Below are 18,003 nucleotides of genomic sequence, written 5' to 3' on the forward strand. Positions count from 1 at the left end.
AGTCCTCCCTCTCTCTCCCCGAGCCTGAGGCCTGGAGGATGGCCAGACCCGCCGCCCGTCACGGCCTGGCCCAAGGAGCCCGCTCCAGCTCCCTGCAGGTCCCTCACGCCGTCCCGGAGTACCTGGGGCTGCCCCCTCGAGCAGCCAGCTTTGATGTGCCTTGTGGTGACGAAGAGGGCTCGTCCGATCAGGGTTCAGGGTCTCTGAGCCCCCACGGCATGCTGCGGCGGCGCGGGGGACTCGTGGAGCAGAAGGACATCATCATGGCTCACCAGGCTCACAAAATCCAGAGCACGCCGCAGGCCCGCAGGAAGGAGTGGGAGTAAGTATAAAAGAGATGAAGAGGCAAACGATTCCTCTTAAATTATATGCGTAAAGATGATAAATCTCCATGGAGGAGGATGAAAGTGCCAGTGTAAAAGAACACACGCACTCTGTGAGCAGCATTAACAGCTCAACCTGTTGAACCTCTTTGGTGGGTCCCTCATTACAAGTACATACCGTGAAGCCGCAGACCTTTATTTTAAATGTTCAACACGGTCAAAGACATAAAATACGTCATGCTGACTTTGATGGAAATGTGAAGAAAATGATGAAGGAGGATGCAGAATTTTCCATGTGAAGTAGAGATGCTGTCATACAATAAAAAATGGGAGCTGTGATGTCAGTATTTCAGTCAATAAACCTTTTTCACTGCAGACACTTCGACTTGTGGGTGTAATTAATAACACTGATGATGGCTCCATTCCGTCTAGCCTTCTTTAATGTTATTAATTACACCTGTTCTTTTCCTGCTCTGATGGTTCATACTGTCGGTTGGGAAAATGACCCGTGGAGGTGTGACATACTGTAGCAGCATAAGACCTCACAGATTAACTTAAAGCTGCTCTAGTCCATATTTTTTAAGTGAGCAATGGTTCAAAGGTGAAAGATGTTGTTTGTAGAGATCAACCCTCAGAAAATTACCACCCAGTTTGACAGTTCCACTCTGCTCTACAGAGCGTTTTAGCATCTTTAAGTTAATTCAGTTTTAAAGTGCACACCTTTACTGTTTTGACTCACTCTCGTATTCCTCATCGGCCCTGCAGCCGCAGCAGGCAGCTGTTTTTCACCGAAAAAGTTTAGATAAACTCACTGTGCGCCACCTGCCCAGCACCAAACAGCAGACAGACAAAGTTATCAACTAGCTGGTGAGCACAGTGGAGCATTTAGGAGCTAAGCGGCCAAATATTTCCCTGGTGAGTAGGTGGAGACCGAAAACAGCTCAAGAGACGGTAAATTTTGGACTTACATACTTTGAGTGGCCAGAAAACAACGGCAAATGAATACTAATGGTGCTCCACGTCTGCTGAAAGTCTAAATAAGCAGCTGATTGCTAACAAAAAATAAATAAAGACTTTAATTCATTGATGCAACTTTGAAATGAAACCATTTTTGATATTAATATTAATTACATCATGTGATGTAACAGGGTCAGCTGTGCTGCTTTCAGGTTTTTGATTGCTTTTCCAGCCCATAAACTGCCACAGGGATCCTGCCTTGAATGTAATGCAAACAGTTATTAACAACCTGTTCTCATTCCCAGAACGTCAAATAATGACTCTTTGTCACGGCCCTCTGTGTCTTATACAGAGACACAGGGTACTTATGAATGTGAGATATGCACCGGGCTTTCAATCCATTCACAGCAATATTAGACACACAGAGCAGCTTGTGAAACACGGCAGTTTGGTTAGATTTAGGCGCCAGAGCTACATGTTTGATGCTCTGGGAATGAGACCAGGCTCCTGTTACATAAAAAGAAAAACCTGAGCTACTACTCATCATGAAAAGGCTCAAATATGAAGTAGTCTACAAGCTAGTGAAGAAGTTTGAGCCTCTAACGAACTAAACACCCCCAGATATTTTTCTCAGGACCTCCACTAAACTCAAGGTGCAGTTTGCCTGCTGACAGGTTAAACCAATAATAACTACAGTGAGTCAGACTTACAGAGAGTCTTTTATGCCCCTAGTGTTCAAAACTTGTGCAGCATACACAAGGAAAAAAATTGAAGGGTAACCTGAGGAGTTGTCTCTCAATAAAACACGTTGTGTGTATCCTTGGGGCCGAATAAACACGCTGAACCCATTCCTCATGGAACAGTAGCAGCGCTGAATTTTGGAAGATTTTGAAACGTGCATTGTTGATTACTTTGTCTTTCTAGCTGTTGGGTTTCAACACTGTCCATCTGTGGAATAATGTGAAACAACATGCAGATCTGTCCTTGTTCGCATGATACCAACCAGCTCTTAAAAACGTTGTCCCATCGTGCTGCTACTGGGAGAAAAACTGCTCGATAATGAAAACACAGAGGTTCAGCAGTTCAAATGATTAACCGTTCCTGTATCAACACTTATTATTGCTGTTTTGTTGCTTAGCTACAAAGTGCTTATTTCAAAGAGTGCGCCATAGTAGCAATACATATGCAGATGCCTTTGTTTCCTGCATTGTTATAGTTCCGCCAATGAATCACCAAATCAGTTTGCGCTGCTTTCATCAGTTGATTTTTTTTTTTTTCATGCTTTTGTCACATTATTGGCTGCAGCTTGCTGTAATCAGATACTGGATAGCGTTATTAATGGCGAGGCTGAGGGTGCTTGCTTGTGAACTTCTGAACTCTGGAGCCACATCGCTCTGATTGTCTGCTTCCCAACACTTGACTGTGGAGTGGCACTCCATCAGCGTAACCCCCAACCCACCAACAAGCTCCCTCCCTCCTCATCCTCCTCCTCCTTCCTCCATCCTCTGCTTTCTCTTTACTGCACCTCCACCACCCACTCCAAATCCACTTCACTGGTGTATTGTCATTCTGTCTCTGGCTTTCCAGCTTCTCCTTTCATGTACTGACACACAAACACAGGACCCAAGTCAGTTTTGTCTTCATATTTTCTTATTTTAAACCTGTAAGTGTTGAGTGCATGAGCAACTTTAGCTCATAAAAGTACAAAATATTAAATGAGGGACTGAAGAATATCAGCCGAACATTGATTTCAGAGCACCACGGTGCATGTATTGTGGTTATTTGTCCATTAGGGGATGCTAGGGATTCAAAGTAGAAGAGCAGCAGGGAAGCGTCCTGTGATGTCGAGAGAGCTAAGCAGCAGTTTGGACATTTTTGACTTCCTGCACAACTGAAACATGAATGATATTTTGTAAAATTATAGGATGAAACTTGAGAAAAGATCAAAATCAGTGCGTGGTATTGAATTTCTGCATAATGGAACTTTTAAAAGTGATAAAACCTTTTTTTCACAGCAGAAACTTTTTGAGGTTCACTGGTGAATTTGCAACATTTTGAGCATTTTTTTTTGTTTTTTTTGCCATTAATCTGCAAGGTTGTAATACCTGAAGCCACAACCATGACGCAGACATGTTTCAAGGGAAACTGCCGCACTGTCACACCAATCTGAGATGATATACATGGCAGTTATTGGTCGAATAAAACTGACATAACTCAGGACTAGAGGATGTCTGTTGCTAGGGAACAGAGAGAAAAATAAAATGCTAAAACCACTCCAGTCAATGTTGGATGAAAGCCTGTCTGCAATTATATAAATGCTCTTCAGAGTTCTGGCACAAAGTACGCCCATTAACGTTTTAACTCACGGTGCATGTCACCTGCTGCCTCGCTTCTTGTGACTTCCCCTATATGATAGTGTTCAGGTTCTCAAGAAGTTTTTTCTTTTTTTTGCTTGATGATGGGCATAAAAATGCATCACACACATCTACTGTGGCTTTCACATCGCATCGTTTGTGCAGAAAATAATTTTCCAGTCCTGTATTAATGCACCACGCAGGCGATTTGAGGGGGATGAAGAAGGATGCCGTGCCCCTTGTTAGCAAAATGACCAAAATACATCTCCCTTGTTAACCCGCGACCCCTCCTCTCCCTCCCCTGGTAGCAGAGAGAGTGCAGGGCAGAGGGGTTGTTTCGTTGAATATGTTCATCTCCTCTGTGTGGCTGAGGTTTGCCTCAGTTAAAATCTATGGCCTTGACTGTGGCTCTGAAATATCAGCACCTCACTGCGCTGTGTGCTGAGAAGTCCACGGTGCTGTCTGTGGTGCTGAAGCTGCAGACGGATTTGTTTTCATCTGTAATATTCTCTAAAGTGTATACTGTAAATACCCACTTCTGCACCATATGACAGCCTCTATAGTGCAGCGTCACCTTCCTGATCAAAGTGACAAGTAGCAACACGTTGTTGTGGAAGACCCAGAGGACCATAGAGTCACACTGATGCCTGCAGTATTCTTATAATATATTTCTATGATCATTCAGGAGCGCTGTGCTGCTGAAAATACACCCTCAGACCAAGACAGCTCTGTGAGAACAGGGTTAGCCCTAACCACTGGACCGTCCCGCCTGTTAAAAATGAACAAATCACCCCCCTTCATCAGCAAACCCTTTCCTCCAAGTTCCTCTTATTTATTCAAAGTTTGCTTATAGGCTCAAGCAAACTGATATGAGCTTTTCAGCTTTTTCCGCGAACAGTTCACACAGCTATTTTTAGAAGGCTTTGAGTAGGCTGTGAGGGAAAGCAGAACAAAAGCCAAACATGCTTAATGCAGACTACATCTGGTCATCTGTACAGTAACGTGGATCCTCAGTGTGGTGAGGGCGCTGCGCAGTAGTCTGTCTGCTCATGAAGACGTCCAATGACCTTGATGTGTGTGTGTGTGTGTGCGTGTGTGTGTGTGTTGGGAGAGACAGATTTCTGTAGGAAGAGGTTGCTCTATTGTGCAACATGGCTTTTGTTGGCAGAAATGAAAAGCAGGAATTCAAGAGAGCTATGTCGCTATGGAAACAACAGCCACGAGAGCGCTAGAGACGCAGAGATGGAGGGAGATGTGTGCTGTTTGCAGAGATGGACAAATATTTTTGTTGGACAGCACACAAGTAGATGATGTTTTTTTTTTGGGTAATGAGCGCTTATGTAAGACAGTCTTGAGTAGAAAGTGGAGATGAACGTGAGATACAGTGCAGATACTTGTGTTCACTGTACATATCACATTCAATCATACATTCTGCACTCAATGGGTCAGTGTAGCTTTTCGTTGCTCTCCTGCTTTGCATGGAGTGACATGCCCGGCTGCCTCATGCAGATTAGGAAGAGGAGGAAATGGCTGAGTTTTTGGAGCTCCGTTAGGGACTTATTCATAGATGCTGTTAAATCGATTTTTTTTTTCCCTTCTCCCCCAGATCTCGACTTGTTTGCCAAGCATAAATTTGTCACTCTCTCTTGGCTTGCTTTCGCAATCCCCCGTCTGAGCCCTGCCCGTCTGCACACTGTGAAACCTGCATTGTGCTGCTGCACAGTTGAGTCTGTCAGTCAGCGGCAGCAGAGTGATATTTTATGTCAGGATTTCAAGTGGACCGATGCTGCGGTGGATTTTTTTAACCGCATTCATTTGATGTGGCCAAAACAGCAGCTTTGGGCTCGAAGCGTGCCACGATTGAATAATATCATATCTGTGGGGGCTGAAGTGGTCATCTTCAGGAAACAGTGGGGAAGGGAGGAGAGCAGCAGATGGAGTGAGAGAGCCCAGTAGCCTAATGAGGTCTCACTTGTGGCACTGAGCGTGAAAAAGACCCTGCTTTCTCCTCTTCTCCCTCAAAAAGGGAGCAGCCCTAAGATCTATTTCATGCTCTATTTTTACTCCTGACTTTTACTCCAATATTAGCACAATGGCCTACTTTTAAAATGTTTTAATAGTACAAGTCTGCCTCCATTAATGAAAATATGGCAATGCTGTCTGACTATCAAATGGTGAAAGCATTTAAATGGGGGGAAATGAGTCAGACCCGCGTTCTATAAATCAGCTTTAGGTCATTTCTTCTCTTTCTTGCCTTCTCCACACACTTGTTGCCTTTTTCCTGTGCATTGTCACTCCTACTAGTATTAGTGTTAAACGCGTTTTTTTCACACACCCCTTCCTTTTGCCACTGCACCCACTAACATCTTTACATAATTGTTTTTTAGCCACATACCCACACATCCTGCTGCATATAGGCTTCTTTCTTTCTTTCTTTCTTTTTTTTTTTTAAGGAAAATGTTTTTGTTCATCCTCAGCAAACTGTAATTGCTATGGTAACAAAATATATGTCCCTCCTCTCCACCAGCTTTCATTCAGATGGATTTTGAAATCGCCATCATGAAATCTGACTGTGGGAGGGGGCTGCCGGTGCTTATGCGCTCCTGGCTGCGTGATCATTTTCCAGCAGGTGATAAGATTTGTAGGATACGTCTGATCTAGCGATTCCAGCGGCTCTCTTTCCACCGATTACAGACTAACACCGCGCGCAGTTCCACCAGGAACCTGGTTTAGACGCGTTAAAGGGGCTTCCTTTCACACGAGATCTTCCTTTTGTCAAGTTTACAGGGTCGAGAAGATGCGTAAAGTTTGCGACGACTTCCCTCGGATCTCTCCAGCTACTGAGCAAATAGTTTTTGATCACGCAGCTGTCGATCGCGAGCTTGGATGTTGATAGAAAACTGCAAGGTGTAAACTCAGTGGATCTTTTTTTTTTTTTTTTTCCGCCACCGCTGCCTGAGTTTAGAGACGCGCACAAAGTTGTTCAGAGCTGATTGGAACGCGCTGTCAACCAGATGGGATAAGAGAGACGCTGAGGTTTTTGCGCCTGAATCGTCACTAAGTAAATGGATGATTTTTTTTTTCTTAAAATATAAGCCAGCTGAATGATAGAAGCCTTTATTTTTCTCGTGGATATGGAGTGATAGGAATCTGCAACTTCTGGGGAATTCTTGGCTCTCGAAAAGCTGTCAGTGGATTGAAGGTGGAATCCCCTTTTTTTTTTTTCCTCGATTAGCTCCACTTCACATTTTTCTTTTCCAGAAGTCGACCTGTAGTGAAACACTCTAAGCCGGGCGGTCTCCTCATCTCTTTGTAGAATGGCTCGGTTCGGAGACGAGTCCGCTCCCAGCGCGGTGGACTCCGGGGATGGGGACTTGGAGCGCGGCGGGGACGGACAGGACGCGGCGGCGGCGGGACTGACGGCGTCCATGAAACAAGCCAAGGCGCAGCGGGCCCGGACTATGGCTCTGTACAACCCCGTCCCACACCGGCAGAACTGCCTCACCGTCAACAGGTCGCTCTTCATTTTCGCAGAGGACAACATCATTAGGAAATACGCCAGGCGAATCATTGAATGGCCATATCCTTCCATAAAAAAAAAGAAAAAAGAAAAAAGAATAGAGCTAAAGTTGTGTTTGCTTGTCTTTCAGTTTGTTACAGAGAAAGTGCCTGGTGGGCTGCTGTCAGGTCAGCACCATGGACAGCTGCAGGGCACACGTGAACAACTCACTCCTGAATGTTGCATCAGGTCTAAAAAGTGCCCGAAGTGCAGTTTTAAAGCCTTGTCAGTGCTGTCAGTGTGTTTTTGCATGGCTGCTCATGATTTTCATGCTCCCCCAGGAACAGGGAGCTGCCTAACACCCTCTTTGTTTATTGCTTATCTGCATAAGCTGCTCCATGACTCCCATCAGTAAGTGAAATCACCAGATTGAAAACGATCTCTTTAATTCATTCCCTCGCCTGCCTCCTCATGCTTCTGCTAAGTAACTCATCTTGATTTTATTCATCTGTGGGCTCCGCGAGCTCCTGTGCTGGCACAAGACAGAAAGTTAGCATGTGGTGATCATTAGAAGCAGCTCTGCTCGCTGTGGGGGTGGCATGTAGGCACATCTCTGCTGCCTTAGTGCTCATTGGAATATGAACCTGGCCATGAGTAGGTGTCAGTTCAAATCCACCAGGCAGCGTTTCTCTGCTTCCTGCTGTAGCCAACAGTTTTCTCCTCAACTTCTACACATCTAACAAAAATTAGCAGGGAAGTTATTTTCTAGCAAATGCACGTAATGTGAACACAGAGTGGGCAATATGTGTGCACCATCACATTCACAAACTACTGGGCAATCATGAGGATCCATTAGTGCTGCTTTTCTTGTTCCCTTAAATCTACTCATTTTTTATTGACCACAGTCGTGTTTGAAGTGATAACTTGTGTACACATTTTAGTAGCATAATCAGTTCAACAGCATCACTCAGTTGCCATATCTACCCACTGCTCCTCCTGTCTTACACCCCCCTGCAGTGCAGCATGCCAGTCTCCCACTGTTACCTAACCACAGGCTCCGTGTGGGAGTGGGGCTAGTGGTCAAGACTAGCTGGCCACTGGCAGCACGGTAATGTGACTGTCGGTATCACAGAGGCAGAGGTATGTGGGAGAGAGCTGGCCAGTAGTACTGTGGTGGATCGTGGGCTGTAAAAGCAGCACATGTCAGAGTATTGACTGGGTGAGACCCAGATTTTTGCGAATAGTGTCCAAGTTCTGAGCTCGCAAGTGAAGAACAGATTCGTATGAATTCATAGCAGGTGCACTTTTCTTTGAATGTATGTTCCTGCACAGAAAATTGGAGTGTTACTGCACGACATTTGTCACAAGTTAAATAGTTTCTGGGACTTCTGTGACCTAAGCTAGGCTAATGTCTCTGCACCATAGAGTCAAGTTAAAGGAGCAGTGTTTCTAAGTTAAATGAACGTGCTACAGGTGCAACAGTTAGTTGATTAATCAACTGGCAGATGGACAGAAATTCATTTGCAACTCTTCCATAGTTTATGAGGAAAAAATACGAAACAAAATTCATCTGTTTGCACCTTCTCCAATGTGAATATTTGCTGCTTTCCTTCATCTTATATAATTGTGAACTGAATATGTTTGCATTTTGGACTGTTGGTCAGATAAAACAAGATACATGAAGATGTCACCTTGAAGTCTGGATGGATATTTTATGCTTTTTTCTGATACTGTAGAGATGAAATGCTAAAATAATAAGATAAATGAATCTAGAAAGTTAGCAACAGGAAAAATAGTCACGAAAAATGAATTTGATAAAATAATCATGATAAAATAATCATTAGTTGTGTATACTTTACATCACTGCTGACCATTTGTAAATGTAAGCTGTGCAAGTTCAGATTTTTTATTTAGTTTTTCTGCCTTCCAGACAGAATATGTATTAATTAGAGTTAGTTTCCACTCATTTGCATAGAACATGAAGGCCTCCTGAAGCTTTATTTAGTTATGTAATCCATCAAACTCCATTAATTGCTGTCAAAGTTAGTCTTAATGTACGGTAATTAAAAATAAAGTGTAGACTGCACTCAGGGGAGTTTTAAAAGTCAGTTTCAAATATATTTTTATTGAGCTGCTCCCTTCAGATGCAGATGTGAAGAGAATCATTCAGCCAATAGACAGAAAACAAATCCAGTAGTTTTGAGAATCAGTTAATTGTCAAAAATCCCATAATTCCAGTTTCTCATTTGTGATGATTTGCTGCTCTTCTTTGTCTTTGGTGATTGGAAACTGGAGCTCCATTGTGTCTTGAAATGTTAGACAAAACAAACATTTTGAATGTTGAGCTTTAGGAAATTGTGTTTGAAGTATTTTTCACCCTTTTGAAGACATTTTGTAGACAGTTGAGTAAGTAATTGGCAGATTAATCAATAATGAAGATAATCCTCAATTGCAGCCCTATTGTGACTCAGTTGTTGCTCAGTTTCACGTCATATTAAACCAAAGGATGTGCTGTGAATGTATCCATTGTTAATCAATCAGTAAGTGAAAAACAAAGAGCCCAGATAAACACATCTTGTCACCATATTCCACGTTTCCAGAACAAGTCGATTGATTTTCATGCTGTGCTAAAACAAATGTAAGTCAATGGCTGCTTGGAGGGTCACAAAAATATGTTAAAATATCTAAAAAACAACATCATGGTATGTAAAATGGTTATGTGATTTGTCCTAAATGGTGTAAAACATGCATGATCTCTGGTGTGCATGGTAACAGGTAACAGGTAGTGACAGAGTGGGCGAGATTTGCTAAGTATTTCCCACTTTAGCTATTTTCAACTGCTTTCAATGGCAACAATGTGGACTTGTCAATGTGAGTCAGTGTGGGTCCCAGAGGCTCCCATCGCAGCACTCCTCTGTGAGTCAGTGACCCCATTTCTCTCAAGGCAGGAAAATTAATAACAAGAAGCAGCTGCCTCATGGGAACTCCAAGGGACTCAAAGTCACAAGCACATGCAAGTGTCGGGGCACATATAGTCAGACGCAGTGCATGCTGGTTCACACACTGTCCCTGCAGGGGCCTGTGCATGTACACACACGTACAGATGTTTCAGCTGCGAGGAGGTAGATAGCACTCCTGAGAAATTATAGAAATGATGCAAGAGCTCCGAGGAGTAATCGGTACTTTAAAGCTTTGGCTTATGTTCTGAATTTGGAGTCACATCAAGAAAATACAAACGTGCAAGGTAATTGCTCTCATTTCCAAAGTGGCAACTGCACAAATCAGTCCGGCAGCACGCGGAATGTGTCAAGAGTCGAGCTTTAATTCACTGTTGATTCATCTGCCCATTATGTCTCATTCATCATTTGGTCTGTAAAATGTCAGGAAATAGTGAAAAACCCTCATCACATTTTGCCAAAAGCCCAAAGGTGACGTCATGAAATTGTCTGCTTTGCTCAACTCCAGAGCTGTTCAGTTTATTATCACATAAATCATCACAGCTGAGAAATTGGATCCGCTGCTTAAAAATGACAAATACTTGGCGAATCATCAGTTCATTGACTTATCATTTCAGCTCTCAAACGTTTGATCGCAAGATTGCAGCTTTCATTACATTTCTTCATCATGTATTTGCACTTTCATCATTTCATGATGGAACATCAAATTCATGTGAGAATGTTTCAAGTTCAACATTTTCTTTATTCCCCCACCGGCTCTCGTATTCTTTCTACTAGTTCTCAGTACATTTTGCATTTTTTAAGGCTGCAACTCATGATTGGTTTTCATAAGTCTATAAAATGTTACACTACAAAATGGCGAAAATCTTCAAATTCCTATTTTTCTTGTCTGACCAATAGAGAAGAAGAACTAAGCGATTATCAAACTTGTTTATGATTAATTTTCTGTTGACTAATTGTTTCAGCATTACATCATTTATTCAGTCCCAAAAGTCGAGTATCTGTTCTTTTTCTGTGTAAACTGAGTGAATGTTTCGCTGCTCCTGCCAAGAATTGAACTCTGGTTTATGAAACCTCACAATCAAGTTGAGAAGAGTTCAAGCTAAAACCTTTACAGATGACACTTTGAAGAGTTTAACGTACAAGACCGCTAAAATTGACAGACTACTGTGGTGTCAGCCCAAAGCAGGCAAAGGAGTTATGACAACTGTTTGCTGTAGTTAAACTAGTCAGGCCAAGGTGACTCTCTCTCTCTCTCTCTCTCTCTCTCTCTCTCTCTCTCTCTCTCTTCATGAAAAGCACTTTTAAAAGCAGGTTGCCATGGATACTGCAATCTCTCTAACAGATTGCTTCCAGTACCAGCGAATATGAACCATGACATAATTCATCTGCCATTCAATCATCCATCCATGTTTTTCTGCCTTTCCACTGAACCACGCTCACGTGTGCTTTGAAATATCTGTGGAATTTAGCACAAGTACTGCATGTATGGATGAAGAATAAGACTAATGGTCTCTGCTGTTTGTGTGTTGAGCATTAGTTCAGCTCAGAATGTGGTGGGTGATTTTTTTCAGTATTGTAAAATAGCACCTGTTTGTGTGATGATACTGTGTTATTGGTGTTTTCTGTAGCTTCGGATGTTTTTCCACGTCTGCTGAGTGTCATTTGTTTGTTCTTCTGTGTTAGTTTTGTCCTTGTGTTGTGGTAAAAGTACTTTCCTTAACTTTGCCTTTACACCATTCGAGTACATGATCCTGGCGACCATCACTGCCAACTGTGTTGTCCTGGCCTTGGAGCAGCACCTCCCTGGAGAGGACAAGACCCCCATGGCAAAGAGACTGGTGAGGACAAAATCTGTTTTCACATCCTCGCAGATAGACGGGGTTGTGTTGTGAGGTTTTTGTGAGATGCGGGGACACGAAAGAAACCAGACTGAGAGTTTATCCCTTTCAGCGATCTGCTCAGAGCCCTGGATCTTAAGAAGCTGGTGGATAGTTGTGCACATTAATGCTTTAAAAATAAGATACATTACGCTGCCTTACAAGTTTTGAAAGCATGTCATATGTATATTTAGAGCTGCACTTATGCATAATTTTGAGGGTTTTTGTACTATATTCCACTATCTTTAAGGGGGTAATGTATTTACTGGTTTATTAGTTTATATAGTTACTAGCTGCCACTGTTCAGATTAAGATTTTCTATGTAAAACACATCATCAGTTTGATCTCTCTCTCTCTCTCTCTCTCTCTCTCTCTCTCTCTCTCTCTCTCTCTCTCTCTCCGTGTGATAAATATAACACTTAATGGGGCCATTTTCATTATGAGTGCTTTTGATATTTTATGTACATTTTGCTTATCTGCATAAGATTTTAAATATCGGATATTTACCTGTGTACATGCTACTCTTACTAAAGTAAAGGAGTACCTTTCCAACCACTGTTTACCTCTAAATGTCCACATATGAGCTATCATGACATTATGACACTGTGTTTTCACCCCACTACTGCTCACACTTCCTCAACTGTTTGTAAATGGGATGTGTGTAATTGTGGGATTTGATGTGTGAAGCCTGTGTATACACTGTTTATTAGTTTGTTGTCTGCTCAGCTCAGACTCTGCTGACCTGTTTCTTGTACATTATTTCCACAGGAGAAAACAGAGCCATACTTTATTGGGATCTTCTGCTTCGAGGCGGGGATCAAACTCGTGGCGCTCGGGTTCGTTTTCCATAAAGGCTCGTACCTGAGGAACGGCTGGAACGTCATGGACTTCATCGTCGTGCTTAGTGGGTGAGTGACATCAGTTGGTCTCCATGACAACCTGATATTTTTCTAACAAAGTGAGAAATGTTTGGTTTAAATGGACAGATTGCTAAGTTATTACTTGCCAAGCATACTGGTGAAATGTGGTTTTGGAGGAGGAACAAATATGAGTTCTCTATAACCAACCAACTTTTTGACTGTGAGCCAATCAAATAAGAGCAGACTTTTAGACTTTTAGACTTTGGATTGGCAGCAGTCAAGTCAATTTTAGTTATCGAGCCCAATATTTCGACTCACAAATTTGGCTCAATCTGCACAGCATGACACCCTCTATGACCCAACATATCCCTTTCCATGGCGGCCAGACATGCAGTAGATGTCGTGTGCACAGAATAAGCCAATATGGAATCACAAAATGGCTAATTAGGACTATAACTTCTGAATAAATGGTAGCGTAGTGTCAAAACTTCTTGCAAAGCTTTCCTCCTGTTTTCTTATCTCTGTCTGTAATAGATATTCTTCAAAGCAGCCATAGCTGGAAAAAGCACAGGTGTGATGAATAGGATTAAGGATGGCTCACTTCCATCAAGCATCCATGTAAGTGGGCCAGTATGCACAATACAGGACCCGAGAGCTGGCTCACCTAAATGGAATGCAGCCATCGTTAACATTAGTAATTACACCTGTACTTTGCCGATTATAGCATGTGAAAATGTGCGCTGTCAATCTGATCTGTTAGACTTCTGTTAAATGAGGACTACAGTGTTGTTTTGCTGTTACCATTGCAGTTGTTGCAAATATGTCTATGTTCTTGGCCCATTGAGTACTTATCCCCATCACTGCCTAGCTACATTTCAGCATGCTTTTACAGAGTTGTGCGAGCTGGAGCAAAATCACACACACGCACACAACATGCACAGACATAATAGTACATATACTGTTACAACAGAAAAATGTCCATTTAACATTAATTAGCTTACATATTTATTAACGTGTTGGTCACAGTGTTCAGCTTGAAAAACACTTTGGTCCGTCTTTCGAAGGAATGTACCGGCAAACAGTCATTCCCGTTACATTTCCATGCTAGCTTCTGTTCCATTAGCTTCAACGATGTACTTTCTCATCTCATCTGTCGCTCTGACAAACTGAAACATGAAACCTGGTATTTGTATCTATATTCCTCAGTAGTACTGATGATAAAACAATTATTACTTGCCCAAAGTAACATCTCACATTGGTCTTAGACCCAGAAACCCTGACAAAGCCTGATATATTGAGCTAGTGGAAGCTAACGTAGTGCAGAAATGGAGTCTGGCTTTTTCTGTAAAGACAGGTGACTGACTGGTGAGTGAATGTTTCTCTGATCTATTGCTGTGTTTCCATATGGCTAATAGTATTTCCAGTATTGTTTTTTTTTTTGATAAACGTAGCTATAAACAAGTCCGGCTGAAAACAGATGCTAGTTAGCAGTGCTAATAAGTAATGTGGAGGTCCGTTGCTGTGATTGTGTCTTCCACTATGGAGGAGTAGCCATTATTTGTTAGGTTGCCATGAATATCTAATTTCAAGAGTAACTTTATGTCATCAAAATAATTTTTTGGGGCTTCAGTCTTTGAGCTATAGTTTGTTATCTATGACCTCTAACATAGACAACAAGATAACAAGATAGCATGTCTATTATGTCTTTGGAGCCTAATGTGACAAAATGAAGATATATTGACCCAAAAGCTCAAAATGTAAACCCAAATCTCTAACTTTGTACTTAATTTTAATCATTTCTAAGCTCTCACCCTTAACTTTAAGGATAAGACTGTGTTAAGTGGCATATTTCTCACCAGAAACATATTTCAATTTCTCCACTCTTTCCTAAACAGATCACAAATGTTTACAGTTCAACTTAAAAAAGGGCTCAGTAATTTCACAAAACAGCTGGCCACTGCAGTTTTTAACAAGTGCTAGTCAAACAGGAGTAAGTGTTGCATTTGTTGGGGACTATATTCAGCCATGGATTAATACATTTGGTGCTCTACTGAGCATTTGTGGCAGCAGGCTGCTCAAAATAAACTGCAGTGACCGTGTTCATCGCAACGAAGGAACATGTCACCCAGTGTAACAGTGTGGGTCATTGATAGATTGTCTGTGGCACAGAGGAATAAACTACAGTATATCAGGATGTGGATACACAGATGGTATGTTAGAATCTATTCATTGTTGATTTTGGCCTTTTAATAGGATTTGTTGAGAAGAAAAGTATAGAATATTTCAAGCTTTACCTGGACTATCTCACAGTGCCCACATCAGAAATATAATGTTCTTGTTGAGGGTCGGCCATATGTAACTCTAACACAAATGGGTTTTGTATGTGCATATGTGCGTTTGGAGATACGCCTCCAAATGCGCTCTTTCAATTTTGAATTTGGTTGAACTCCATGATGAATTTCAAACTTCACTGATTGTATGAGAGAGAGTGAAAGAAAGTTTTAAATTAATGCTCAGCAACTGATTCTGCAATTAATTCTGACAGAATTCATTTTTACTTTACCAGGCTGTGGCTGGTGAAGCAAAAGATTAATTTCAAAACACTGATTGTCAAGTTATGTTGGTGCATTCATGCATGTGACGCTGCTTGTGTCAACGTTTATCAATATTGTTGCCATGCATGCTCATACTGCATTTTAAAGGCTCCTAATCCCCACGTGCTGTGCCTCGTGCCTGCCACATGGTAAGCAAGGGCTGACCCTATAGGCAGGTCTTTATTGTTGATATGTTATTTTCCTCTATAAGCATATACATTTAAACCCCACAAACATCCACAGGAAGACACACCACATAAATGCAGGAAAATGTGTGTTTCCGTGGCACAGTCAGGCACTGCAGTCAGCAATAGGTGGGTGGATAAGTGGATTGGCAGTTGTGTCTAAAACCTGCTTCGGTTCGCCCCCAGGACCTCTGTGAATTAAATGTGAATGCAGCGCTGGAGATGTTATGCAAAGGCATTGAAAGAATGGATGGATGGTAGAGAGAAAGAGAGAAGAAAGGACAGTGGAAACAAAGGGGGAGGAAGAAAGATGGACAGAGGGAACCAACAAGAAAGATAATGAGAGAGTTCATTTATTCCCCTTAAGACTGGGGTTTAGTGAATTAATTGTGCAGGAGTTAAGCTTTGTTACCAGTGGTGTGCTGCTTATGGCTAAGTGTACAGTGTTCAGCATTCAGGGAAGATTGCTGTTGGCGTGTTGACATCTCATTTCAACCTGACACCCACATCTTTATTTTTCTCAGTATCTCTTATTTCTCTGTCTGTCCTTCCATCTCGCTGTTTTCTCTCTCTCCCTCTACCTCTTACATAAAAAGGCACATCAGCATCACGTTTACAGACCAGTTAGTGCGGACCCGAACAGCTGTGTTTTTGACAGATTTCCACAGAATTCACAAGATTAAACTGTTCAGTCGCTTTTGATAATCCGCTCTGAACAGTTGTTACCGAGCAGCAGTGGTTGCTTCAGTGGGGTGGTTTAAAAATGTTCTCTCATTAGGCATCCGTTGGATTTCGCACCAGCACATTTTGCTTTCAGTTTCTCAATAAATGGCTCGTTAGCCAAAAGAAAGCACTGTTTGGTACAAAGTAACAGCTCATTTTTCAGAAGCCTTTGACTCGTGGATTTAAAACAGTTTGACCACATATAGCTGGAGCAGCATGTCAGTAAGACGATTTTCAAACAACTGGTTATAAAATTGTGTAATCCACCGACTGATAACACCGGTCTTAGCAATGGTTACAAATGGTTTTAATACGTTTTACGTACGCTTTGAAACCATTACAATATGTTGTAACTAACCAATTTTCCAAAGAAGGAAATTGTTGTCTTTTACCAGTGAACCCATAAAACCCACAAAAAGTGTTGAGTGTTCCTAAAAATAGAGATCTGGCGTAGGATGTCACTCGAAGGCCAGTGGCTGAAGTTGTGTAACAGTTTGATGGAGTTCAGGGAGGTGGGAGCAAACTGTGGTGTGGGCGCAATTAAACAGTTTTTCCTCAATTAACTATAAGTTTCTGAATTAATCACTTGGTCGATAAAATGAATTAATAATCAAAATGGTTGTCAATTAATTTTCTGTGGATTGAAGTCGATGAATTGATTGATAGTTTCAGTTTCACTGTGTGTTAATGGTGCTCAAGAGATGCATGAATTACAGCAGATAGACACATGAATGAGTGGACTCAAGGCTTCAGAATGGGTGATGTCATGGTGGCTCCGTCCTCTGCTTGTTATACAGTCTACGGTTTTGATATAGCATGTTTCACCTCATTGTTTAGCAAATTTTCTGTGCTGGTTAACTCTTACCGTTCTCATAGCATCGTTTTAGTTGTAGGAGACATCTGTTTTCAGTGTAAAAGCTCTGAAAGCTCACTGTGCCCTACCTGCTCAGCGACAAACAGCAGACAGACACAGTTAATGTCGAGCTAATGGACACAGTGCAGCATTTAGCCACTTAAGAGACAGATATTTCCCTCAGGAGTTGGTAGAGACCAAAAGCAGAGCTAAAAGACAGTAAATATGAGACTTAAATTCATCAGACAGCCAGAAACACGTACACCAGTAACTGCTGGATGTGTAGATAAACAACTGTTTGCTAACAGGTTCCCCATATCAACTGAACAATTTATTGAAAGTGAGTCAGTAATGTTTTCACAACTTGTTTCCACTGCTCATAAGTGGGAGCCAAGTGGCCTAAATCAGTTACGACAGGTTTACAGAGTAACATTGTGGTGGTTCAGTGCGCGCTCTGTTTTTAAGTTTCAAGCCTGTTTCACTTCCAGCCACACCCAGCAGTGAGTATGCTTAAAAAATGGGAAATTTCAGTGGTTTCTATCGACTCAATTGTTGAATTAAGTTCTTCCAGTGCAGCTGAAATCATGTCACATAGGATGTAAAATGTACAAACTGGTGTATGTACTTTCTGCAGCACACAGATCATCCAGCCACAGCTGGTTGGTAACTGACGACCTGGTTTCCTGCCACCTATCTGACACATTTTCTGGTAGCACATATGCTGCTCTCCACTCTCTCTCCCTCTCAAACACACACACAAACACACACACTGTGACTCTCTCTTGCTCTGGTGGCACAGTACAAGTAAGTCAGACTTA

General features: G+C 42.0%; 1 protein-coding gene across 1 annotated transcript in view; it reads left to right on the forward strand.

Moving 5' to 3' along the window:
• The first annotated feature begins 218 nt into the window (after window positions 1–218).
• cacna1eb (calcium channel, voltage-dependent, R type, alpha 1E subunit b) overlaps window positions 219–18,003 on the forward strand; it is a 56,498-nt gene continuing 38,713 nt past the window's right edge. The window contains exons 1-4 of the mRNA XM_070975007.1: window positions 219–322; window positions 6,951–7,214; window positions 11,826–11,931; window positions 12,739–12,878. Of these exons, the coding sequence (XP_070831108.1) occupies window positions 219–322; window positions 6,951–7,214; window positions 11,826–11,931; window positions 12,739–12,878 (614 nt within the window). The remainder of the gene's footprint in view (window positions 323–6,950; window positions 7,215–11,825; window positions 11,932–12,738; window positions 12,879–18,003) is intronic.

The sequence above is a fragment of the Chaetodon trifascialis genome, chromosome 11, assembly GCF_039877785.1.
Source record: "Chaetodon trifascialis isolate fChaTrf1 chromosome 11, fChaTrf1.hap1, whole genome shotgun sequence".
In the NCBI taxonomy this organism is placed as follows: domain Eukaryota; kingdom Metazoa; phylum Chordata; class Actinopteri; order Chaetodontiformes; family Chaetodontidae; genus Chaetodon; species Chaetodon trifascialis.